General features: G+C 37.6%; 1 protein-coding gene across 1 annotated transcript in view; it reads right to left on the bottom strand.

Moving 5' to 3' along the window:
* The window catches only part of SYNE1 (spectrin repeat containing nuclear envelope protein 1), a 301154-nt gene extending 274988 nt beyond the window's left edge, over positions 1–26166 (bottom strand). The window contains exons 1-2 of the mRNA XM_033512756.1: positions 26062–26166; positions 17466–17731 (exon numbers count right to left, since the gene is read on the bottom strand). Of these exons, the coding sequence (XP_033368647.1) occupies positions 17466–17529 (64 nt within the window). The 5' untranslated portion in view covers positions 17530–17731; positions 26062–26166. The remainder of the gene's footprint in view (positions 1–17465; positions 17732–26061) is intronic.
* Between the last annotated feature and the right edge of the window lie 306 nt (positions 26167–26472).

The raw sequence follows: 26472 nt of genomic DNA, 5'->3' as shown, positions 1-26472 counted from the left end.
CTGCAGGTAAAGGGAGCATCCTGGAGACTAAGCCAGTCTTTCTATTTCAGGGCAGATCAGAACCATGTCAGGCTGATTTGGCAGGGTCATGCAGGTCAAGCAGGCACCCTTATAAATAACTGCTGATTAAGCAGAGACTGCTACAAGCGGTCTGACGAAGGAAATTACTGCACTAAAATAAGCTAAACTGAAGCACAAATGAGGTCAGAGGTGGAAAATTTTGACTATCATTCAAAATTGTGAAGGAAGTGTACATTCTGCACTTTCAGTATTTCCAGGGCTTTCAAGGTGGAAGAAGCAAAGTTCTTTGAAGGAAGTTCTACAATGTTCTAGTTGCAGCAAAATGAAAAGAGCACATTAGCTCCTCATGGCTACAACTAAGCGTCTCAGAAGAGACATTTAACTCAAGTCATTTGGCTGCAGTATGGAATTATTTTTTTATTATTTGTTCTGCACTATCATCCTTATCTTCACATCATCCTAAAATACCAAAGATATTCTTTCTTCCTTTGCATAGAATCCATGCTTGGTCTATCTATTCACCTATATAAACCCACCTTCCCTTTTGCATTTTCTTGTGTTCTCTAATGAATGTAGAATGAAGTTAATAACATATTTTTCTTCAGCAATCTCTTCAACACTATGATTTCCTTAACAGATAACTTTTTGGTATTTTTCCACTTTTGAGTAAAAACATTTTAAAACCCAAAGAAACAAGGCCTTCCATAAATCTTTTGAATTGTCAATGGTTTCTACACTGCCTTTTATGACAATCTCTTCTTTCATATAGTTTATTTAACTTGCTTTGCTTTGTGATAAAGAGACTGCTCTCCTTATCTCAAATGGCTGACTCATCACACAGTATCAAGCAGTTGAGACTCTCAGCTTTGAAAACCCTTTTGCAATTACCTTTCCCAAGAGCTCACAAATATGGGGGAATCTGCGCCCTTCATTGGTTCAATAAAATTCTTGAAAGACAATGTCTTCTATATCTTCAAAGTCATCTGATGACTTTACATAGAGTTTGCAAATTCAGATTAGATTCTTAAAGTGAAAACTTACATCTATAGTTTCTAAGTACCCAACTGATAGTTGGGTATTTAGAAACTATATGAGTTGATACCCAACTCATATTCAACAAAATTTGATGAAGATGTTTTCAGATCACTTTGTTAAAGGCCACAAAAACACAAGCCTATATATGTAGATTGAAGTTTAGTTAAAACTCTAACTATCCTTTGAAGATAAATATTGACCACAGAAATTTTACCAGTCACTGAACGCAGCAGGAAACTGAAGAGCCTAACATCATCATTAGAGATGGCAGAATTTTTGTAAAGCCCTAATAGTATTTTCTACATTCTTCAGGTTTCAGAGAAAAGTTTCGTACTGAGAACTTTCCAGCAGCTATGAAACCTAAATTATATCAGGCTAGTATAAAAAGACAATTTAAAAAATGTATAGTATGCCACAAAAAATTTGTAAAGTACTATAAGAACTCAGTACCCCTATTCGATGATCTTGAGGTTTAATTTTTTAAATGCATATAGAAAATAGGATTCTCTAACAGGACAGAATTTAAAATTTGATATTTTTAAATAGAGGGGAAGAGGCACAGTTATACTTGCCTTAGGTCACAGAAAACAGTAATTTATGATCTCCTGTAGAAAGACCACACACCCACACCACAATATCCTAACAATGGAGCATTTTTATTTTAAAAGAAGCCAATATCCAGAATAGGTGGTGCTTAGGACAAAGGTGATTAGTTATTCCGGTCTGCAAGTTTTCACCAATGCTATATTTGCTCGCAGCTTTCCTGGCTCTATCCAGCATTCGCTGTCTTTCGGTTTCATAGGAACTAAAAATAACTATCATCTGAAGAACAGCCTCCTTCCAAGAAAACAAACAACAATCCAAACACAAATGCAACACAAACGTTATTTCCTTCTGATGTTTTTTGACGTGACTGCAAGTTCTTCATGAAAACAATATGGGTGGAGTACCACGGAGGCTGCAAAGGCCAGCTATGACCTCAGTTACAACTCTGGTTAAAGCAGGAGAAGGGTCAGTGCCTTTTCCACAGATAAGTGTTGATGATCTCTGAGACTCTCAGGCTCTTTATGGTGTGTTACTTACCAGCATTTTTGTTTGATTTGGTTTATTTTAATGATATGCCACTGCATGTTACTGTATGAGAGACACAGGGTGAATACACAAATGTGCTCATCCTGTTTATTTATCAGTCATAATTATTGCATAGTAATTACAGAAAACCATGGAAATCTGCAGTAACAGATACCTGTTACTGCAGGAACAGTACAGGTACCTGGCTTCTGCCTGCATCTCTTGTATTTGATATGCTTATAAGCAGGTCTAGAGCATCTTTACTTCACAAATCTAAGAAAAGGTAATTTTCCTTCCAAGCAGGAATGTTGCAAAGATAAATACCTTAAAAATTTGGAGACACTTAAATAATGTGGTAATGCAGATCATACAATTGCAATAAACTGCTATAAATCTTATATAAATATGTTTCGGTTTCTTGTCAGCAGAACTCTACTTCCTAAAAAGGAATAAAAGGATGTTTTCAATTGATTTTAATGCTCACTTTAATCACTTAATACCACAGCATTTCTACATTTGCTGTGTTCAGGCTTTGCCAATTAGATGACCATGACGTATGTACTCCATTAAGGACTATTCTTCTACGTTTGGGATGTGGAAAGCAATTTTGGTTTAGATAGTAATTTGATAAACTGGACCTGAAGTATCTGTGTCTATTGCTTTACTATGTTTGTATTTGTGTTTATACATATAGATTTACACGTGATCTCCAACTTTGCACTGCTAAAGAGATTAAATCCAGATTGAAGATCTGAAAGTGGCCACCATGAGCCCAAGACTTGTATAAGTGTCCAAGGGCATGATATTCATATTGACAAAAGTAATATATACAAATTTCAAGATGCTCTGAACCCTGATCAGCAGAGGGTAAACAAGCAAAGAGATCTTTTCCTGATTCCCATCCATACAAACTCCTCCCACCAAGCAGGAAATGCAGCCCTTAAAACACTGAGCTCCAAAACATGAAGTCATACTTTCAAATGCTTTCTCCTCCAATATGTTTTCATTTTAAGTGGAGTCTAGTAAGTCTCATGTTCAGAGGTGCTGGCTTTGAACAGAGAAGCCACAGTTACTTCTGTAAATTTACTATGTTAGCCAATCTTGACTTGCAAAATGCAAACTGCTTATCTGAGGAGGTAAGAGGAACTTATTCATTTGGACAACTTCCTTTTTTATGTCCTTATGTGTTCCCTTTTTTACATACACATGCATACACTGTTCAGTGTTAAATTAATCAATGTGATAATATTTGCAAATGGAGAAGATATTCCTTGTGCCCATTTTTACTACACTTCTCACTATTACAGGGTCACATGAGACACAGCATCACACAGGACTGGATTCTCAAATCGTGTAGGTGATCAGAACAGAATCTCCTGGCTTCACAATCATGATATCTTTCAGTTTAGGTCAGAGCCTTATCTGGTGCATCTTGTGCTAGGTTCTCCAGAAATGTCTGTCTCGGTCTGCCTTGTTCTTCCTCAAGGGTAACACATTGGCTTCAAGGTCTGAATGTTTTCTTCAGAGAAAGGAAGAGGCTTATGCTAGCCTGAAGTCTGTGTTTTCAATCTGTATTTGAGTCTCAGCCAAAGAAAGAAGCTCAGATGTATACATTCTCCTAATTTGGATGGTAAAATGGGTGAAGAAAAGGGAAACTAGAGAAATTAGATTATTAGATTATACATTATATCACTACCCAACAACTTAATCTGATTTTGTCTTTACTGGTTGCAGTCAGTCCTCACTGTGACTACAGAAACCTGGTGAACTTAAAAATGTTAAACTTAGGATTTCTTTGCCATAGTGACTTTTTAGCACTAGATTTATCTCAGTCTTATTTTGAAGGTTTATTTTTTCCTTTGATTTTGGTTTTTCCTGTATGTGGGAAAGGAGACAATTTTCCCTGCAAATAAAGCACAGTTTTAAAAGGGTAAATCTGCCAAAGCAGCTTATGTCCAGCACTGCTGGCAATCAGCCACCAATTCTGCCCAGTCACAGGCAAAAAAAAAAAGATTTCTGGAGAACAGATGATCAGCATCCTGTAGCACTGATTTGAGACAGAGTGAAAGAGGTCATGTAAATGCAGCATATGGTTTCAGTGACAAGCTATTGAGCTGTATCTTTATTTTGCAAGTTAAATATTTCTATGCTAGAATATAAATCTAGATGAAAATATCTATAAATCTAGAGGATAATGCCTATCAATAAATCTGAACCAATAGCCACTGCACATTCTTAACTCTGTGCAAATCAGCTATAAACAAGCTTTTAATTCTTTCTGGTTCTGCAGCAAAAACATGAAAAATATTGAAATTCAGATAACGCTAAAATAAATTGCTCTCATCTAAGACAATTATTAGAAAAAGATGTAATTAAATTGGAAGGTTTTAGAGTGTAAAGGAATTCAAGCAATAGATTTTAGTAAAAGAGGCCAGAGAAAAACAGAAGGTAACAACTGACTAGTAAGAAACTACTCTAATTACAAGTGTTCAGGGCTTTAACTTATTTGGAAACTGAAATAATCACCTACAAAATGAGGTCCATTTATCAGGAAGAGAGTAGAAACCCAGGCAGTCCTTTATAACAGACTAGTGTCAGCTCTTGCTGTTGCCAGGGCAAGTGCAAGAGTATGCTGCAGGATCAGGGAAGCACAGCTCAGCATCCATCTGTCATCTAGTAATTAGCAAACAGACAAATCCTGAAAGGGAGCAAGCAAGTAATGGTGGTGTAGACATTGTGATTGTACCCTGAACTAAAGTTACTTGTTCAGATGCAAGACATCTCTTTTTTGCATGTAAGAATTTTGAAACATGTTCTTATGCATTAATTGACACTGAGAGCCAGTTCACAAACAATACCATAGTTGAAACTTTTGCCATGGTAATTTTTATGCTCAGAGATGTAGAGCAATTTCTCTTTTTTTTGTTTCTCAAGGAAAAAATATTGCTCTTTTCAACAGCCAATCTTCTTTCCTCAGGATTTTTTTTTTATTTCATTACTACCTATCAGAAGCCTGTATGTGTTCCTTTCACTTTCATTTCTCTTTTACTTCTATGGGTATTCCTATGTGTTAGCTTGTTCTGTTTCCTTGAAAATACATTATTCAAACCCTTCTAACTTTTAATTACAATTTTATCTTTCTCACAGAAGCAAGGAAAACATTAGATTGTGTGTGTGTGTGTGTGTGTGTGATTAAAATGGGCTTTTTCTTTTGAAGACTGCTTAATCTTCCACTCAGCCCTGATTTCTATGCTTTTCAATCTCCTTTGGTAAAAAGAAGTAGACAAGTGTTGAGAATTTTGATCTATCAACTCCAGTTTTTTCTTCCCAGAAAGAAAATTCAGTGTACATTTTCATATAAGCCTGTTTACATATATAATTTCCTGTGACATTACTATAATTCAGCTTGTCAGCTTTAAACTTAATAATAAGCCTGGGAGAATAACCTGAACACCTTAACCACTCTCACTTATGCTACATTAATTAATTAATGATGTCACTGAATATAGATTCTAGGTCTGGCCTCACTCAAAATACGTATCTGCTGGCAATTAGCATTCCAGTTGGAGAACCCTCATTGCATTGTCATACTTTAAACAGCTGCACATTTGCAGCCCTGTGGTTTGGCATTTTAACTACGGCAAGAGTAATTTCCTTTAAAGTACTTTAAAGCCTGTAAAACTTTCAGGTTTGTTTACTAGCATATAATAGTGTAGAAAATGTGAAGAAAATACACTGGTGAAATTTACAGTGCGACTTCTCAAACACACTGCTGAAGGTGTAAGCCATAGATGTTAAGCCAAATTTTAAGGCACTTCCTATTCCTGACAACACTATTTAAGTCCTTCAACAGGAACAACCAGCTATTAATAATAAACAGAAATAACTACCTGCAACTACCAGAAGCTGATTTCTGTTGGTACATAGATGTACACCTGATTTGTAGAAACATGCTGGTTCTGAGCCAGATCAGTAGTTTTAGGAACTGATTTATTCTTCCTGACTGCAGTAAAGGCCATTTTTCATCCTACACTTTGATAAGAGTTGGTGAGAACAAGACCTTTCTCTGTTTGATTCCAGCCCAGACAGTGATACTTTACATCCCTCATGGGTAAAAATGTGCTAATTCACTACATATTTGGCATACCTGCTTCTAAAGCCAACCAAAAACCAAACCAAACCAAACCAAACAACCCCAAAAAACCCAGCAACAAAAAAACCCACACTGACTAGTTAAGAATTAGCACAATGACATTATTTAATCTCATTCATAAATGGATGTCATTTCCTATTCAAAACTAATGATGTCTTACTGATAAATACAAAGTTTAATTTTTTTGGTGCAGACACAAATGTGCCCAGGGAACACAGGATCTGAATGTGCTCAAGATCTCAAATACAAACACATAGAAACAGTAAGTCTGACCTATTGGTCTCTTAGAAACCAGATGTAAACACAACAATTAACTGTTCATGATTCCTCTCATTTGTTCAAATCATTTCTGGCAGCTGATCACACCTCCAGCTCTCTTACTAACCACACAAATAAAAAGGCAGGCTGAAGATTATAAAAGAAGAAGAATTATGCAATGAGGCTTTGTACAAGCTCACCAAAGTGACCAAACAAAAGGCCATTCTGGAAAGAAAGACCAAGAAAGCAGATTATACAACTAAACTCCTTTCTGTGATACATGGCAATGCAGAAGCAGCAGATTTTCTGCTCCTGAGAGAGCAATAAAATGCTCTCTATATAAAAAATATATAAAATATAATAAATAAAAATTTACATTTATAAAATTTAAATAAAAAATAAAAATGAGCTCCTGTCTCTTTGGGAAGCAGAACACAAAATCTTTTCAGCAAGATTAAAGGATTTTTATTCAAGAAAGATTTCATTCATTTGAATGAATGAAAAAGCAGCAATCAATACAAAGCTTCAAATATAGCTATAGTTTTTTAGTAGGATGAATATGTATTTAAGAAAGGTAAACAAGGTAGTCACATGGCTTCACTTTTACTTAATGGACATAACTAAAAAACAGAATTAGTAGTTCCAGGATAGTCCACCGACTTTATCTCACAACTGCCAATAAATGAGAATTTAGATTTAGAAATATTAACCATATTTAGGGCACTAAATAAATTTGCAAATAATAAACTTTTAATTTCTTAATACTAATTAGAATCTCAGTACAGTCTCATTGAAAATTTTTAATTAATTTGTTTGCTCATGGATTGGGTTATAAAGTACTCAGGCCTTTGAAGCTGACGTAAGACATCTAAAGAGGTATGAAAACATGCATATCATGCCTTTTTATGGCACTACCTATCAACAGGTGTCAAAATGCCTTTTCAAATATTACTCTTCCTGCAATGCTCAACTTCACTAATGCAAAACAGCCAGAACTCCAGGCTATTAAGACTAATGTCCTGTCTAATAAGTCTCAAACCAGAGTGTTTTATTACTGCAACTCACATCTGTTAACAAACATTTATGCCTGGAGACTTCTGATAACACAGCAGCTTGTTCACATCTTTTTTCACTGATCTGTGATTGATCATTGCATAGTCTCAGCCCTGTCTCTCCTCTCCAAAAACCTGAGTTTTGGTTGATTTAAGAATCATCTCACCACCACAGTCAGAGCTTCTGTGCCAATACAATCCAAAGGGGAAAAAATGCCAGCTGGACTACAAATTTGAGTGAAAGGTCCATTCCCAACACTTCTCTTTTGTATGGAAGCTCAAGCTCTGTGACTTTCATTGAAAGGTACTTCTTGTCCTCACAAGGTACATCAGGTTCACCTGTGAGTGAATGGAATCGGAATGCCCAGGCTGCAAAACGGCACTCGGCTACCAGGCAAGAGTGACTGGGCTGGTACAACTGGCCTGTAACTGCTGTAACTGGTGATGCTGACTCTTGATTCTCTCCTGAAAAAACACATGATGTTTCTACATTACTCAGTGGAGGCTTCTAGAGTCAAATAAAAGCAAAAAAATCATCTGTACTATTATTCTATAAGCCTAGAGCAGTTTGCAGTCTCAGAACTGGGAATGGCTGCACAACATGGACTTAGAAAAGCTTAGGGATATCTTGGAAAATGAGACAATAAAATAGAAACCCTGGCCAAAACAAACAGAATAAAGAGATAGGTCTTTATACAGGCTCAACTGTAATAATTTGCTTGAATTCCTTGGGAGAATGAAAGCACAGTCCAAAAGTGAATTTACTACAAATTACCATAATTTCTCATAAACAGACAAGTCTGAGAACTACGAGCTCCATTCCTAAATAAGATTTTTTTTTATTTTTTTTTTTTTTTTTTTAATATATAAGTAACTGTAAGCAAGTAAATTCATTCTGCTTTGCTACACTGGTTTGGCCACAAATGATCTTGAATACTGTGCTCTTGCATGTAGAGTTGGGGTTTTTTTCCCCTCTGAGACGGGAAAGCCAACAGTAATACTCTTCACGTACAATTGCTGTTGTAGTTCATTCCGTTCACCTTATGGAAAGAAGATTTTTTTCCCTCTGTTTTAATGAGCTTAAGATAAAGTCTTTACAGAACAGCTGCTGCATTGACAAGGTCTGTGGCTTTCTCGCAATAGCACCTTAAGTAAAGACTTACAGAAGCCCACACTGAACAGTGAGGAGGCTGTGCCCACCCAGGCACACTGATGGTGACTCCCAAGCAAGCTGGTGGAGGTAGGACAGACCATGCAGTCATGGCAAGATACATGAGCTGGCCTCTAAGAGTGAGCTGCAGAACATTTTACTACAATTGTACAGGCCTTTGTCATCTCTGTAAGGGGATGATGAATTTTCCCAGAATTACACTGACACGGCTAAAGAAGCTCAGTGATTTGGATAAATCTAAACTAAATCTCAGCTCTCGTTCTGCAGCAATGTCTGTGTGGGTACAAGGTGTTATTAAATGTTCTAGATGTATCTCTTATCTGGGTGAATACAAGAGTTTTCAGCTTAGAGATTTACAGGTTTTGCAGAGTTGTTTCACAAGCCTAACGGTGTTACAACGAGATTATAGATATTCTCCATAGTCACTTAAACAAATATACACTGAGGGCATAACCCTCTTAAAAGTATAAAAGACTATGTAACAAATACTGAAAAGTAATTACATAAAATCTAGTGAAATTACAGTAAAAGAATCTTCACAAATTACATCTCTTAATATGTTAATGTTTATGTTCCGTGTAATGAAGCTCCAAAAGATATTTCACAGCAACCTCTGTTAACAACAGTGACTCCTCAGCAGGGAAAGCATGAAAAGCAGATAAATCAGAGAGGGAAGAGCAGGTTAAGGTAATAGCTCTTGGGCCCTAGACCAAGCTGTGCAGGGGCTGAGCTGGAGTCCAGGAACTGTCCCTGCTGTGCAGGAACTCAGTATTTCTCCTCCTTACCTGGAGGCTGCTTATTCTGAAACATCAAATTGTTTTTCTGCTACTTCCCTAAAAGTTCTGATATTGCATTAAAATGATCATTGAGAACTTAATCAGGTTCTCTTTCAAAGTACAGGATAAAGGCTAGCTTTTTAATGTTAGCCCCAGTTTCTTTACACCCCTTCTGTGAAGAACACTACATGGAGCAGCACCAATTTAAAGTCTACTAACAAACGAGAACAAGAAAACTTACACCCCCAAATACTAGCAATCAGAATCTGAATTTTAAAAATAGCTGTGCAATTAAGCAGTCAGTTATTACTTCCTGTAAAATTTAATAATATCTTTCAAACATCTCTTTTTAGTTTACCATGGAGACATAAATTCCAAAGAGCTAGAGAGGGGGGTTTTGGTGGGTTTTCTTCCTTTCTTGATTCCTAATAAGCCATTGACACTTCCACCATAAAGCTCTTTCTCATCTTGGATGAAAGACAGAACAAGTAGCCTGTTTTCTTGCACCCAGTAATAGACGATTCACTTGGATCCATACAACTGCCAACTAAAAAACCTCAGTGTGAGTCTAAAATTAGAACCCAGTGATATGAGTCACAAGGAGAAGCTTTGTGACAGAAACAAGGATATTTTTAAGCAAATGAAGTCTAAAGTGCAAAATAAAAATGGCATTCTATAAAAAAGTCTGTGGAATAAATTACTAATAATTGTTACGTGTTATTTTTCAACTATGTGTTTTTTCTACCTGCAAGTATATTCTCTGAAATATATTATTATCCTGGTAAATAAATATGGTGAGGCTTTTGATTTCTACAAATGGGCAAAACATGATTACAGCAAAATTGTAAAAATTGTAAAAACTTTCTCATTTAAATATTTTGCCTTTATGTTACAGAAGCCTCTATATTGGAATAGAAGTATGATCAGCAGTAATTCATCTACAAAACTGTTTTAATCCCTGTTTGATTAGTAACAAGAGGCATGTATTTTCTAGTATATAGTATTCCAAAAGGGGGCATTATTTATGGTGATGACAATAAGCTATGTTCAAATTTAATAACACACCAAAATATATTGTAGGAAGATCTGAGGAAATAAAGTTTAATTTTTCAAGCCTGAAACGTATATAATAGAAAAAGGAAATCACAAAACAGACAACTGATAAACTGTCTAACCTGCATTAAAAAACATGTCATCAAAATATTTTGAAGATATTCTGCTTCTTGATACCCCCAACCCAAAGCTATTACTAAAATAACTGTCTAGCAGCCTGTCAGAATAGAGGGGGCACTCTCAAAAATAAACACTGCCATATTTTCCTTCTCAAAAATCTCTATCTTCACTAAACCACCAAAACTGACACATAATTGTCCCTATTTAGGCTCCCTGAAATATCTCTTCACACCAGTAACAAATATGGCAGATGTTATTTTGAGACAAAATCTTAACTGAAAACAGTTTTTGAGCCTCAGATAACACTTTATCAAAACCAAAATTAAAGAGCTGCAGTGTGGATGCCTACATACAAACTTGTCAAATTATAGTGAGCAGCACAGAGCTGCTGAAGACAGGTTCATGTAAAACACAACTTGCCTGACATATTTTGGATATCCACTACATTTAAGACACAGCATTTTTACCACCATCTATAAAATAGTTCAAGGAAGATTTTCCTCTCGCATTTTGCCTCCTGCATTTTGTGTAACAAATCCTGTCAGTGTTTTAATAGTAGCAAAGGAGAAGGATTTCAGTTTTTGAACTGTGTTTCTTCACGTCCAAACGAAAGCAATCTCAGTGTGAGACACCACCATGTCAGCCATTTTCTGCCCTAAATATATACTTTATCACAGATGAAAATTGGAAAAATATGTTGTTTTTTCCTTAAAAAGCAACTCAAATGCAAAAATATATATGCAATTTATATCACCTGTGATTTTTAATGTTTTGTATCCTGGTTGACTAACCAAGTGGAAAGAGGAGCACAGATTATTTTAATAACCTGTGGAAACTGTACTGTGGTAATCAAAAGGGAAAGCAAGAAAAAAAAACAGGTAGGAATATGTTGATTTACATTGTTAGTTTTGTGGTAAAAAGTAGTAGAAAAAGTGTAAGCAAAAAGAGAGCAACATTAACTTAAAAAAATTCTAAAAATGTAGTTTTAATCACTAACTTGCAATTTGTTAATGATGAAAAACCATCTAAAAGTAAAAATACAGGACTGTGCCTCACTAAAATGCATTCTGCATTTCACATACTGCCCCAGGACTGTGTTCTCACTGAAGAGAACACAAAGTGAATGCTAACTGCAGTTAAAAAAAAAAAAAAGGGAATAAAAGAAAAAAAGGCAGCATATGTTTTTTTCCACTGAGATTTTTTTCCACCATATGTCACAACAGTCTAACTATATGACAATATATTCTAATATAACATGATGCCTAAATTCTGTTCATATTTTAGTCATTTGTACTACCAGTGAAATGTTTTGATCATATCCTTTCCCCCATGTCTTGGGGATGTTTATTTTGCAATACCTGCAGGTAGTTCCGAACTTCTCTTTACCAGCAATACACCAGATTATTACCATCACATACCTGGGTCAGAAAAAACCTGAAGTAGATTCTCACTGGACTTGTTTGCATATGTATAAACCAAAATTAAATAGTTCTAAAAATGGTGATTTTACAGCATTCCATAGTAACACTCTTTATCAAATACTAACTAATATTTAACTTAAATATCACCAGGTACAGAATATCCTTTCACACATTTTTGTTGTAGTAGATGAAAACACTTGATCTCCTTCATCTTTTTTTTCATCCTTTAATGATCTTCTTTGCAGCTGTCTTAACCTTCACACATAAATCTTGTATTTCAGGATTTTGTTCTGAAATAGTATTAACTTAAATTTTCTCAAACTGAAAAAATAATAGAAAAGGATATTGAAATCCTGCTCAACTTCCTCTTATAATGTGGGCTGTAATGTTATTCAGATTCCCAATTCATCATTCAGATTTACTTGACATTCAGCTCAGAGTCCATACCAGTCAAGAGAGTCAAAAGTGTTTATTTTCCCTTAACATGCTGCCAGTGAGTAATGAATTGCCTTAGATAAAAGCTTTTCTCACCTGATAGATTAATAATTTACACTGGTATTTTCCATAATTCAAGAAAAACCCAAGAAAGAGGCAGGAATCAAACTGGGACATTTTAGATAGTGGAAGACTGCAAGGAAAAGGCATTAGCACAACTACATGGAACCAGTGTGTACTGGTTTTCTACAAGAAAACTGGATAGAAGAAAACCTTGACCACAGCAGTGTTTGTAGTATGGGGATAAAACCCAGTTGTGCCAAGATGTGCAGCATGCCCTTCCTGATTAAGCATACCTTTTCAATTTTGCTGACATTTACAAATGTGATCTTGCACTTTGGTTTTGCTGACAATAAAATAGTAAATGACACTGAAGGAGAGACACTGCCTTTTCCCAGGAGCTCATTTAGCCTCTACAAACCAATTCTTAGCTGGTTCAGGACTAAAGTAAGAAGAGGAGGACTGGTGAAAACAAAGTTTGGAATGTTCATGCAGCGAAGCAAGGTATTTTCCGCAGCAGGTATCTGTTAAATCACCCTGGCTTAATGTTAAACTGTGGCTCTTGGCACTGTTGACTTAGAGAGAAAAACAGAGGAAAACACCAGCAAAGGTACACATTAACAAAGAGCCTATCAGCTAATGAGAAAAAAAAATGTACTGTATAGTTAATGCTGCTGGTATGGAAAAGAAATGCTAAGCTGTAAAAGGAAAGAAAAGAAGAGGCAAAACTTAAAGGGAAGAGCATGGGGGAAAGGAAGAAAGGACAATCCAGGAGAAAAACAAACCCACAACATTCTGTGAATAGTGCTAATGTGAGGAAGGCATGAAACTACAGCAGATGATAGTCAGTTGTAGGTAATTTTACATAAAATAAGGACTGAGCTTGGAGCTAATTTGACCTGCCTGTACTGAAGCTTTTCTGGAGTGTATGAGTGTTACTAGAACAATGTCTCCTTTCCAACATGGTTAGTCTTCATGCATGACCGTGTTCCTTGCTTTCCCACCTTAGCTTTTCCTATATCATGGAGTATCTCTACAGTGAGTTTACAAAACCCCAAAATAACAACAATCTAAAGCGAGTTTAAGACTCTAATAAGAACAGTGGTGCAATCCAAAAGAAATGAAAGATTGAAAAGAATTTTTTACTCTATTATTTGTACAGGGTTTTTCACACAAAGTTATTGTCTTGCAACGTTATATTGTTTAAATTGTTGTACTTTGTACACTCTAGTACTGGTTTTTACTGCATGGAGTTAAAATGGGTAACAGTCTCAAAATACCAGTTATACAAAAGGAACCTAATTTGGGTGGTATATATGCTTAGTAGATTGTAGTGCAGACTGAATATTTGGTGATCCACTACAGAAAAGGAAAAAAGTGTCCTGTTTGACTAAATGGACCGCCCAATAATGAACACAATGATGCTCACAAAAGTCTTCATTCAGCATAGATTACTAAATGGGAAATCAAAGGGAAAAAAAACCACAGAGGGACAGAAAAGCAGGAATTAGAAAAGCCTGCAGTAAGAGTACGCTACAGTGACTGTTCAACATCACCTTACAAGCCAGTAAGAATAAGTCAGCATAATGGAACAACAAGGTCCTGAGGAATGGGACAAATTAAACATTTCTTCTTTTCCATTTTTTTGTTGTTGTATTTTTTTTTTTTTCATAATAATGTGAGCATGAGTGCAGTTTGCCTGTAACAGTGCATACTAACAGAAAAGATTGCATTTCATGATGGTAAAGATTGCAAATTCATAAGAGCTTGACTAGCTTATCTTCCAGCACTCCCTACTTTGATATTTGTAGCTATCAAAGATGTTTTATGAATCTTTAGTGTATAGCTACAATGCCAATGACCTTGCACTTCCTATAGGCTAAGGAGCAGTGCTTTTGTGCCAACTGGCTTTAATTCCCAGAGTAATCCAAAAAGCAGTCCCAGGAATGTAACTCATATTGGTGGTGTATACCAGTTCTGCTCAGGTTTTATGGGTGCTTTTATAATATGAACAACTAGGAAGCATAAGGTGCTGTACAAAACCTAGAACTAGCAAGTTGTCTTGGCTGTTTTTCCCAGGTGAACTTCTGAGCCAGTGATACACAACATTATTCAAAAACTCTGTATATGCAAACAGTGTATTGCTAGTGTTATAATTACCAAAGGGAAGTGACTGGATATATTTATGTTAAAAAAACCCAAATAAACAAATAAAAATACCAACCAACACAGAATCAACTTTTTTGCTCTCTGACAGATTTTAGGAGAGCATATATATTTGTGTTCACTAAAAGTGTCTCCAGCAGATATTTCAAAACTGGTGTTGAGAATCCCAGTGAAGAGTTGCATTTTTCTGGTATTTCCTACACTCTCCCACCACAAACACTCACTGGAAACACATAAGGCAAATTTGAGAACCATGTGGAGGAGGGAGCACAGCTTGCTTTACCTCTCAATGCTGAGGAATTTCCAGTACTGACATCTTGCAGCACTGTCTAAGCAGTATCACACAAGAAGAACTCTCCTGCCTCAGCTTACAGCCAGGTACAAAACCAGGTGTTGTAAAGCACAGCTGCTGCTCTGCACTGACTGAGGATCCCCCAAACCAGTGCCATTCCTGTTACACCTTGAATGCTGTCAATTCCACTCACCCTGAGCTGTGCCCCTGGCTCTGCACTGATTCTGGGCTGCCAGACAAACACGCCAAGATATGTCCCTGTGCTCCTATGCCCATCTACTCCTATTTCAGCTGACTATAATTTCTGAAAGGTAGAGCAACCTCAATACACAAGGGCTTAGGTAGTCGCAGTGCAGACTGCCTGCTCATCCATAATGCAGAGCTACAGACTAAAAAAAGATTTAGGCTCCAAGCACTCTAGCTTTGGCACAGGTGATTTATTGAAATAGTGCATCTGCAGCAAATATCAAATCCCATCAATACCAAGATGAGCTGATTTCATCTGAGAAGCAAATAATCCAGTTACAGGTATGACCTGAAATTAATAGGCAATGCCAAATTTCCATTCAATTCACACATTTTCTTTTGAAATGTCCTCACTTCAGAATTCATGTAATTGTTTTTGCTTAATTTCCAAAAATAAAATAATATTAAAAAATTATAGCAGGATGAACTATGAATCAGATTTCAGCAGAGCCACATACATAAAAATGAAGAAAAAGTGTAAAAAACCCCAAAATGCAAAGAAACACAACAGCCATTTTGTCAGCAACAGCTTTATAGATGTTTAGAAAGCTAGCACATAACAGTCTGATAATTAATGGTCCCCATATTCTGTAATTATCTTCTGTAGCATCCTCCTTATACATTGTTTTAGAGTACCAGCCTGGATAATCCTCCCTGAACACAGTTCATCTCCCTGATGCTTTCATTTGCAAAATGTCTCTATAACCTTTGAGTACCTCTGCCATTTGTGTCATGCACTTCATATTCCTCAGAGGGTCTCATGGTTTCATAATTATTTCATTTCTTGCTTCAAGTCTCTCAGTATTTTTTTTCTGTAATACCCACTAAGAATACAAATGTTCATACATATACATGTTCATACAAATGTACAGTATCCTGTGATAAACACACTCTGTGTGCCCTAAGACCCCTGCCTACTCTGTGGGCAAGGCTGTCTCACTGTGCCCTTGCACAGCCTCATTCAAATTTACCTGGAGTGTCTTAGTCTAATGTTTAAACCATAAATCCTCTGAGCATTAAATATTTCTTCTCTCTATGTTGGTTGGCACTTTGAACAGCCATTGTCCAACACGGTGGCCTAAGAACTAGCAGACATAAAACCAGAATGGGAACATAGTAAATGTACAAAAGGCTGAAGAAAATCAAGCAGAACCATGTTGGAACTGATGAAGTGCTGTAGCAGGTCTAAATAGGACAGACTCTTCCATTTATCTCCTGAGGTTACATGGAAATCATTCCTACTAGTAAGTAGCTGGTGGCTGGGGAAGTAGGTTCAGATCTTGTTGAAAAACAATCAATGGAAAGAAAACCCATGAGCAGATTAAGCTTCCAGATCTAGAGGATGCAGAAGGGGTTATCAGGTTTTGCACACACAAAGCTTTTATTGAAGTCAGTGGAAACTAGTCTGTAGGGGAAAGAAGGCCAGGGATTTATGATCAAGTTGAAAAGTTAATAGAAGTGAAATCTACAGCAGTAATGACCATTTGTTTCTAGTCAATATCATTATTTGAATAAAAAATATTCCAAGTGCAAGCTTTTAGCATCAGCAGTTAGGTGTATAACTTCTAAGAAAACACAATAAATTTATTTAGTAATGCTATATTATAGGATCATAAAACCATAGTGAATAATCAACTGCAAAGACATTCTGTGATGTGTTGTCTAAAAGGTCATCAACTTGAGGACTAATGATAATGCTATGAATGCTTCAATGCTTAACAATATAATAAAGCACTGTTCTCATTGCTAAATTAATAAATATTAGTTTATCAGTATAAAAGGTCTACCAGTTGACTGTAGTTGAGAAAAGGATGAATATAATTTCTATTCTCATTTCTATGAAAAAACTGATACACACATCAGGTAACCTGGGAGAAACAGAACTCTTCAATTCAGTGTACTGTCCCATGGAGCCATGCTCAGGTCAGCTGCTTTGAAGCATCACTGTTAATGCTGTACCAAAGGAATCACATAATCACAGCCCTTTAGATATACTAGAAGTACTTTCCAGCAGATGAGTTTGGAAAAGTTACTAAACTTCAGATATACAGTTTTGACTGCTCAGTATAGTAGAAAATAGGAACTTCCATGTATAAGGGTGTGGCAGGGAGTGCCAGCCCAGGTCAGCCACTTACCTTGAAGCCGTTGCATGACATTGGCAATGTCTCTAGATCTTGCCACTAGTCGGGACGAAGCCATGATCTCTTTGGAGCGAGTCCACTTCCCCTAACAGAATTCTCCCTGCAAGCTGTGGAGCTCAGTGAGACAAGGGTCTTGGACAGCTTCCTTTTAGCGTTCAACCCTCAGCCGTGGCAGAGCATCCCTGGGGCAGTCAGACACCTCCAGTCCAACGCTGGCCCCCATAGGGCCGGGCAAAAGCAATGGTAAACAACCTCAACACCTGAGAAAGAAAGCAACAAAGTTTAGAGGAAACTTTTACTAGCTCTGAAAAACTAGAGTCTGAGTCTTAATGGCTGGCTTAACAGGTAAAGGATTTATGTTTTGCCTATAGGGTACACCCCAGCCAGAGATACAATTAATGCTGAAAGCTTGCTTGGCAACCACCAAGCAGAATGGAGCTGCAAAAAATAAATCATTGAACACAACTGGCAATGCACCAGACATCAATGCTTTCCCAAGGATGCTTGTGGATGTTGTTTTAGAAATAATAATGATGTTATACTTATTAAAAGTAACACTGTAATACTTTTTCACAAAGTGACCATTAAGCTTAAAAGTAAAATAAAACCACTTGTAAAAATCCAAAACCTGTACAATTCTCATTCTATTTCACCACGGTAGGAAGGAGTATGCAACAGAAACTCATTGGTTGGGATAACTCCTAACTCCACTTGACAATGTGTCTGAAATACTGGGATTAATATACTTCACTGTTAAATAAAGTTGTATTTATATTCTTTTTTTAGTGTAAAACAATGCTGTATTTTGTGTCATTTAACATCAAAAGCTGTGAACTAGAACTGCGACACGAACACTGCTACACTTCTGCGTCTATAACAAGAATCTGTGACTATAAATCTGGTCTAAAAATAATCTAATTAGATTCTGCAGATAATGCTATCAATAAAACCTTATCTTCTGAGGAATAAGTACATGTTGTGTATGTATGCAGTGACTTCCCTGATAAGAAATAACTGGGTGTAGAGACACCAAGAATAATTGGATTCATACCATAGACCCTGGATGCACCCCAAATTCAAGATGATATTCAGCTGACCAATATCACAAATGTGAGTGGGTTTGTTGGTGCTGTGCATTTTCCTCTTTTCCTGGCCCCAAGGTCTATCAGAGAATAGAGTCCTCCATTATCAGGCAGACAAGCCTTTAGGCTGCACAGCTTCAGGCGTGATGAACTATCCCAAAGGAGCTGTGTCAACATGTAAGGGCGGCCAGAGGAAATGATATTTCAACATTTCCTTTTCTAACCCTTCAAACCTTGCCTGACCCAAGGTACATCCTGCTTTCCCTCTTACTGATGCTTTTTTATGGTATGTTTACCTTGTATTTTGGATACCTAAATGCTGCTCAGGTCAGCTGACCTAAGCTGGCTTTAAATCAGTGAAGCTGAGGGAAACACACTTCTGACAGGCTACACTGCAGAACAGATGGAAAAGTCCACCCATGTCTTTGAGCTGTTCTCTTGCATGCCATGGCCACCATGGTACTAATACCTACTCCAGACACACTGCTGCTGTGTTTACATATGCCTACACTTTACATGACACCTGGATGCTCATATCCTCACTCTCTCCTCTGTGTGTCTGCTCTCTCCTTTAGGGGCCTCCTCTCCTCCATCGCCCTTCCCATCTTCCAGGCTCTGCCTCACACACTGCTTGGGGTGCACAGGGACTGTCTGTCAGCCACCACTTCCCAAGCATGGAGAGGCACCCTGGCAGGAACCTCACGCTTGTGTCAAGCAGGCATGAAAAGGTGCCACCACCACACCTCAGCCACAACACTGGCTGGGGCTGCTGGTCCCCCGGTGTTGCTAAATCCCTGCAGAGAACATCAGCAGCAGCACACCAAACAGCACCTGACTGGGTGGATGGGGAGCAGGAGGAGGATTTCTGTTGCTTGTGTTCACATATGACGGCTTGGTGAACTTTGCTTCCTCTGCAATATTTAAATGAAACATCAGCTTTCCCAACCTCATACAAACCAGAAATATTTGTAACACAGTGGGTTAAATGTAGCCTGGCTTCTGCAGCAGTGACACTGCTAACATTTTGAGCAGTACTGTAAACTGGGTACAGCCACCCTTAGTAGCAAGCTGCTAGACTAATTTATGGGCAGGGATAAGGGGTATTAAAAATGCTTTATCTGATTGGGTTTTTGGCTAACAGCAGTAACAATATCAGAACACCAGTTCACTCACACTGTGACAGAGCTGGCATAAATCAGCTGTACATGAGCAGATTTAGAGGAGCTGTGGAACATGCTGATCCAAGTCCAAGTTAAAACAGTCTGGGAAAGTGTTATGAAGATGTATGTTCAATATACTCATACAGCAGGCTGAGTCATTGTGCAGCGATAAATGGCAGGCTTGTACTTAATAATTTATTTAGCTGATATTAAATTATATGCTGCATAAGAAGAATGTGTGTTTCTAAATACAGCTCCTCATTCAAAAGCTCCTTTGCAAGCAGTTGGAATTAACTCATTTACAGGTGACACTAAGTTAGTACAGGTAGGGAGGAAAGATTCTCGTGTGCTCAGTCACCTCCTTTCATGCAGAAAAGCACAGCTCAGAGCACAGCAAAACACCAGCAGAATAGATGAAAGAAAGCTTCATGCACCCTTCTCACCTATCTTCAGGCAACACTTAAAGTTTCACAGAACAAAAAATCATTTGTGGACAGTAAGGTACTCAACGTAATATAGAATGGGAATTTTTCACAGTTTTCACAAATACTTAAAGCCATCAACAAAATATTTTTTATCCTGCTAAAATATTACATTTTTCAGATTTGTACTCAGCAAAATCTTAAGTATTAAGATTATTACTTAAGATTAAGATTTGCATAGTTGCTACAAAATAATTTTCAATAAAAGGAATGACTTTTAAATTTGTGTGTCAGACACAGAGGTGTGTTTTCAGATGGATATGTTTTCAAAATACACAGGTTTTATAAAAAGTGCATGGCTCAAATCTCACAAGTCTTAGCCTGAAATAAACCTGAAGCTAACCCTGAATATGAGCTAGTCCCTGTTCTAGCATTCAACAAGTGTTTATTCAATATTATAAATTATTCTTTTTTTTTTTTTTTTTGGTCTGAACATACATGGAATCAACAGGCAAAAGGGTTGAAATAGGGTTTGCATATAAATTAGGTAAATTTTTTATTACATTTGCCACTTGTCTGGATTTAATGGATAAAGTTACACTGATACTATTTTCTTTTATTAATATCCTGGTACTCTGGGTTTAGATGAAAAGAGGAAACATGAACTTCTCTCATATAAGAACCATTAGGCTTTATTAAATTGCAGTTTACAATTCTCTGGATTATTTTGTTCCTCTCTTCAACTGCCAGGAAAATGAGACGTTTGTTCTATGGAAGAGATAAGAAAAACACTGCATCTACTGTGGGTTAACTTTTCTGGGTCCTCTGTTTAATGCTCTTTTTTCACTGTGCTTAGGAACACTTTGAATTAATAATATACATTTTCCTTTTATTGGTAAAACTAGAATACCATTGGCAAGACCAGATTGCAATTTATCTTTTAGTTCTTAAAGTTTACAAAACATATTAAAGGAAAACAGAGCTGCCTGTCAGAAGTGTGGTTCCAGAGAAACAAAGAGACATCTGCTAGGTGCAGATGACATCTACAATGTGCAACAAGGGCTGAAGATAAACCTGACCAAGAAGAGGTAAACAATTCTCTGACTGTACTTCATGTTGCCACAAATTGCAGATTCCAGATGAGCCCAACAGTGGTGCCTTCCAATCTTAAACATCCTGTGATTCTGTGACTCCCAGTACACTGGGCTGATGCCACATATAGCAGCCAGAAGAAGCTACTGATGTGAAAGTATGGTTGCACCTGAAAATACAGTTTTAGACTTCTATAAACTCCCATTATAGAACCCTAATACATAAAGAAACTCCAGATAAACAACGATAAATGCAAATAATAAACAAAGATACTGAGGAGAGCAAGAAATAGGGGCAGGCAGTGAAAGGACTGCTTCTAATCTGGGACATTTCAAAAAGAGATCTTTGAGAGGACAATAAACAGAGCAATAAATTCGAGGAAGCCCTGCATCTAGAAGACATTTACAAATCAAATGTTACACAGATATAAGAAATACAGTGGAGTAACTGAAATAACTATAGCACACAAACTGAACAGTACCTCAGGAACAACTGAAATAGGGTCAAGTGCCGGGGTGTCGTTATGTATTAACAAAGAGGCAGACTTCCCTGGTAAGCAAGAGCTGCACAGAACTGATCAAGGGAAAAAAATCCAGGAAAATAATTTTCAAGCATAGTTTACTGCTGCAGTTCAAGAAGTCCACTTTGATCCACAGATTCCATCTCTGAAACATAAGAGGTCCTGGAAATGCTGCCAGGTTGATAGACACTACTGGAACAGATGCAATTCTATGAGACAGCAGTGAGCCTCCTGCCAGTCAGGAATAAATGACTCACAGAAAGATAGGAACCAGAATTTTCTGGAGGTTATAACTGTGTTTTTAAACAGCAAATAGTCAGAAAACCAGCTTGCTTAGGTTGGATGTTAGTGGTAAGAAAATGCCAATCAATAGAAAATAGCTCCAACTAAGGAAGTGATTGACACTGTCCATAATATTACAAGAAGAATCCAAAGCATGGAAGCAGGTCAGGGGATGGTCTAAACACACTGTGCTTAAAAAATAAATGAAAGGGAAATCAGCAGAGGAGTCAACTAGCCTGAAAAGTGCCTCCCCTGTGAAGTAGGCTGGGGTTTTCTTTCAATCCAAAGTCTAGTAGCTTTACACCTGTTCAGAACAGAATAGAACTGCTCAAGATGTAATTGGAAAAGCCACACCCAGAAATAAGTGGGCAGAAACAGAGCATGAGAAGTGAAGAGTGTTGCCACAGTGTGTGCAGAATACAGGGATGAAGAGAGACGTGCTGAAAGACCATCTGAGCAATAAAGACAGCAAGAAAATGGTTTTTAGTCAGATAAGTAAAAAAGGAAAATAGAAAATAAGATGAAGGGGAGATTAATTTGCCTCAATTAGTATTATACTGATTGTTCCACTGAAGAGATTTCTGATAGACAAGGCCATGACAAAAAATGGAAGTAGCACTCTCTTAAATAAACTCCAAGTTAAAAGTAGAAGAACTCAGTAAAATTCATTCCAGGATATTAATAACTGGTAGATTACAAATTGAGGATCCATTTGCAAATTTATTTTAATAAACCTGTCAAGTTTCAATTGATGCCTACTGGATATACAAAATTCAAAGCTAGGATGAAGAAATGGGGTAGAGTGAACCAACATGGTTCTCTTTTTTTTCCTCAGAGAAAATGCAGTATCTCCCCACTGATCTTCCAAAATCCAGGCCAACAGAGGAGTCCATTTGGTAATTTTTTCTGACAGCTGAACTGCAAGTGTGCAGTTGTTCCCTTAAACTCAGTGCAGCAGAAGTCAGTGGATACTGGAACTATCCCAAAGGCAATGGGACATAACTGTGCACCACATAAGATCATGGAAAATGCAATTTTGGCTCTGAAAGGTGTTTTTGATGGTTGAATACCAACATTGTCACTCTGTGCTTCCTTTCTCTACTGACAAAAATGCATTGAAACAGGAACACTGAAACACAATGTTCTTTCTCACTGACCATCCAGCCTCACACTGACTTAATGTGCAGTAACTACTTGAAGATATTGACATTTGTTTTTCTTGGACAATGTGGGGCAAAAGAGAGAGAGATTTAGATCTTCTCTGGAACTCCAGACTATTTTGGTTCATCTAGGTATTCTTAAGTATATTTTGGAGTTGAACAGAAGTTTTTTTAGTCTGCAGAAGTTTGAAGGTCTTGCAACAGCAACTAATAATTTGAAAGTTCAAGGTAATTTGCACATCTGACATTTAAATCTGTGGCATATATGGCACACAATCTTCTATGTTTTACCTACATTCTACTCCAGCATTTAAAAATTATTTGTACGATCCTAGTCATGCACATACCTATGTATGTATTTACATTTCAGCAAATGAGTGTTTTATTATCTATATTTTCTTAGTTTTTTTGTAAGATGGACAAAAATCCAGTGCAATTCTTGCACTGCAAGAATTCAGTGCAATTGCAATGGTGCAATTCTTGTCTTGAAAGCTGTAATTACATTGGAACAGAAAATGCAAACTTCTAGGAGAAAATAAAAGGCAGATACTTGCTTTTTTTCGGTAAATTGGCAGAACATACATTTTTAGATACATCCAAAGAAAGGTCATTCAGACTTACTGATACGAAAAGTTAAAGACAGTTTAGTAATCCTGTTACTGAAATTGTGCAGTAATACATTACAGTTATATAGCTGTTGGTAATAGCAGGAGACTGGGATCAGTAGCTCATTACCTTCTACAAACACAGGATATAATCCTTGCCTAAAAGAGCTTACTATCTGCGCAGACAAAGACAGGGTGAGGTTAAGATCAGAGGTCACAATACACAAGCAAATAGGACAGAGTGAAGTTCACATCTGAAGTGATGCCAGTTAACGGTAGGAGAATTGTTCTGATTTTTCTGGTTTAACACTGATGGCACCTAGGAGATCTGTGGCATAATATGACCATAATATATCACAGGACAATTGCAGAGCTACATCAGTGGGAGGAAAAAAAAAAAAAAAAAGAAAGAAAGACAACTAAAATAGAAAACACTGAAGCATCTCAGGAAAGGGTGGGTCACACCAGGTTTGAGATAAGCAAGTAAGCGTCAGTTCTTTGCTATTCCTGCACATCTCCCAAGCAAGAAACTTTGCTAAGTATAACTTGTAAGTAAGTGGCAGACAACTGCCATATGAATGCAAAAGCAGAAACTTCTCTGTTTTTCCCTTTAAATTGTGTCTTTGAGTGAAACAAAGCCAAAAGTCCATTCACTTCAGATGTACACCACTGTACAGCACTACTGTTGATTTTATGACCTCTAAGGAGACACAAGAACTCTAAAGTTCTGTCACTAGCTATGGTAATGAGTAAAGTAAGAATATAAACAATTGTTTGTATTTTATGCATGTACTTTCTCAATAACTACTGCCACCAGTAGATAAGAAAAAAAATTGAGCCACAACTGACTTCCTTTAACACAGCATAACCAAGGTGGGTTAATGTGGTGTCTTGTCTGAAGGGTGAATGTATGTATATTCCTCTTGGGACCAAAGCTCTGTAGACCTCCAGAAATCACTCTCACTTTGCTGGCCTTGTTCAGTGCCTCACCCAGGAAGACCCTCTTCATTGCCAGGAAGTCTTACTCTCTCCTCAAATTTAAGTACTAATAGAATACTCTTCTTCTCTCCCTATGTGCCTCTGCTCTCCCTGATCCAGTACCAAAGTTAGTTTCTTTGAGCAGTGTGCTTGCTGACAGGCTGTGTAACTCTGCATAGCTCCAGTGAAATTCTTAAGCTCTTAAAAAAACATCACTGAGGACTCTCATATTTAATAAAGAGAAAGTAATAGTGCATGAAGGCATATAGTCATCACAAGATTCTTGTGCCTGTATTAATTACAGAAGTCCAAATCACTACTGAAACTTATTCCAATAGCTTGAAGTAAAAATATAATAAAATTTTTAAAAATCTCAAATGTATTTGGATTCACCTGCAAAATACATAAGCACTGGTACTTTATACTCAGCAACATGGAATCTCCATGGACATATATTATTTCTGAAGGTAATGTTAAACAAACAAACCGAAGCACACACTATGAACAGGAATTAAGGGAACAGGTGGGAAGTGTAGGGATTATTCTTTCTACATTCACATCTAACAGGGTTTGCAAAGATGAAAATTTAATCACTCCAACACGCAGCACCATGCTTATTCTGGAGAGCTCCTTTCTCAGGGCAAAACTCTGGTGCTCTAAGGAATGTGTGAAACTCTCCAAATGATAATGCCTGACTCTCACCAGAAAAGAACTCCAAAATTTTAACACTGTACCCCAGAAATCAAGTTTTTTCATGTCATTTAGCACACAACAAAGATTTAGTGTAACAAACAAAAAAGCCTTTCTGTTTACCAATTAAAATGAAACAGCACCCTGATTTCTTCTGTCCAGTGGCAACATACTAACATAGTCCATTGCATTTACAGCCTGGGATCCGTTTAAGTTGAAGTGGGCACAAGAATAACAAAAATAATACTCAGAGATGACGAAGAGCAGACAGTCCATCACTAGTACTACTACAGGAAAGCGCGTGCCTGTTAGGAGTCGTTCAACAGGCTCCGCACTAGAAGAGTTCTGGCAGGCAGCCAGAAACACCACATACTATTTCCCTACAAGCCACACAGGTACACATTCCTCATAGCCAAGCGCACTGGAGTTCCCCTCGCCATCACACAGATGATTTACTTATGTATTTCCTCATCAAATTCCAATATCTGGTCTTTCGTAGCAGGTTACTAATATTCCTTACAAGCACTTTTCCTCAGCGTGAATATGGTTGTGAAAATCCTAGTAACAGCCTCGTCGGTGAGTATTTCAGCAGGTCTTACCTCCGGGGAGTCACCACAGCAGCCAGGGAACATATGGGCTCTATGCATCTCTGCCGCGATGCACTTGTCCTTTTTGCACCATCACTGCGTGCAACCCAGGCTAAAACTGGCTCCCCGGGAGCGCCCATCAATAGCCACATTTCCTTTGGTTAACTACGTTTTGGCCTGCAGCGTGTGACTGAGCATAAAACTGGCTATCTCTGCAGCACACACGTACGTGCACTTCAGGAGGAGAACCACCACAGCCCTCCGCCGGGTTTGTCCGCTCCGAAAGGGCAAAACCTCAAACCCCCCCCCCGGAACACGGACAAACTCCGCAACCACGGCACCGAGTTTCGGATTCACCTCAAGCCGGTTCTGCGTCGCGGGGCAGGAGGCGGCCGGCGAGCAGCGGGCAGAGGCTGCCCCACG

This window comes from Parus major, chromosome 3 (assembly GCF_001522545.3).
Source record: "Parus major isolate Abel chromosome 3, Parus_major1.1, whole genome shotgun sequence".
Lineage (NCBI taxonomy): Eukaryota > Metazoa > Chordata > Aves > Passeriformes > Paridae > Parus > Parus major.
This window is presented reverse-complemented; position numbering and strand designations above follow the sequence as displayed.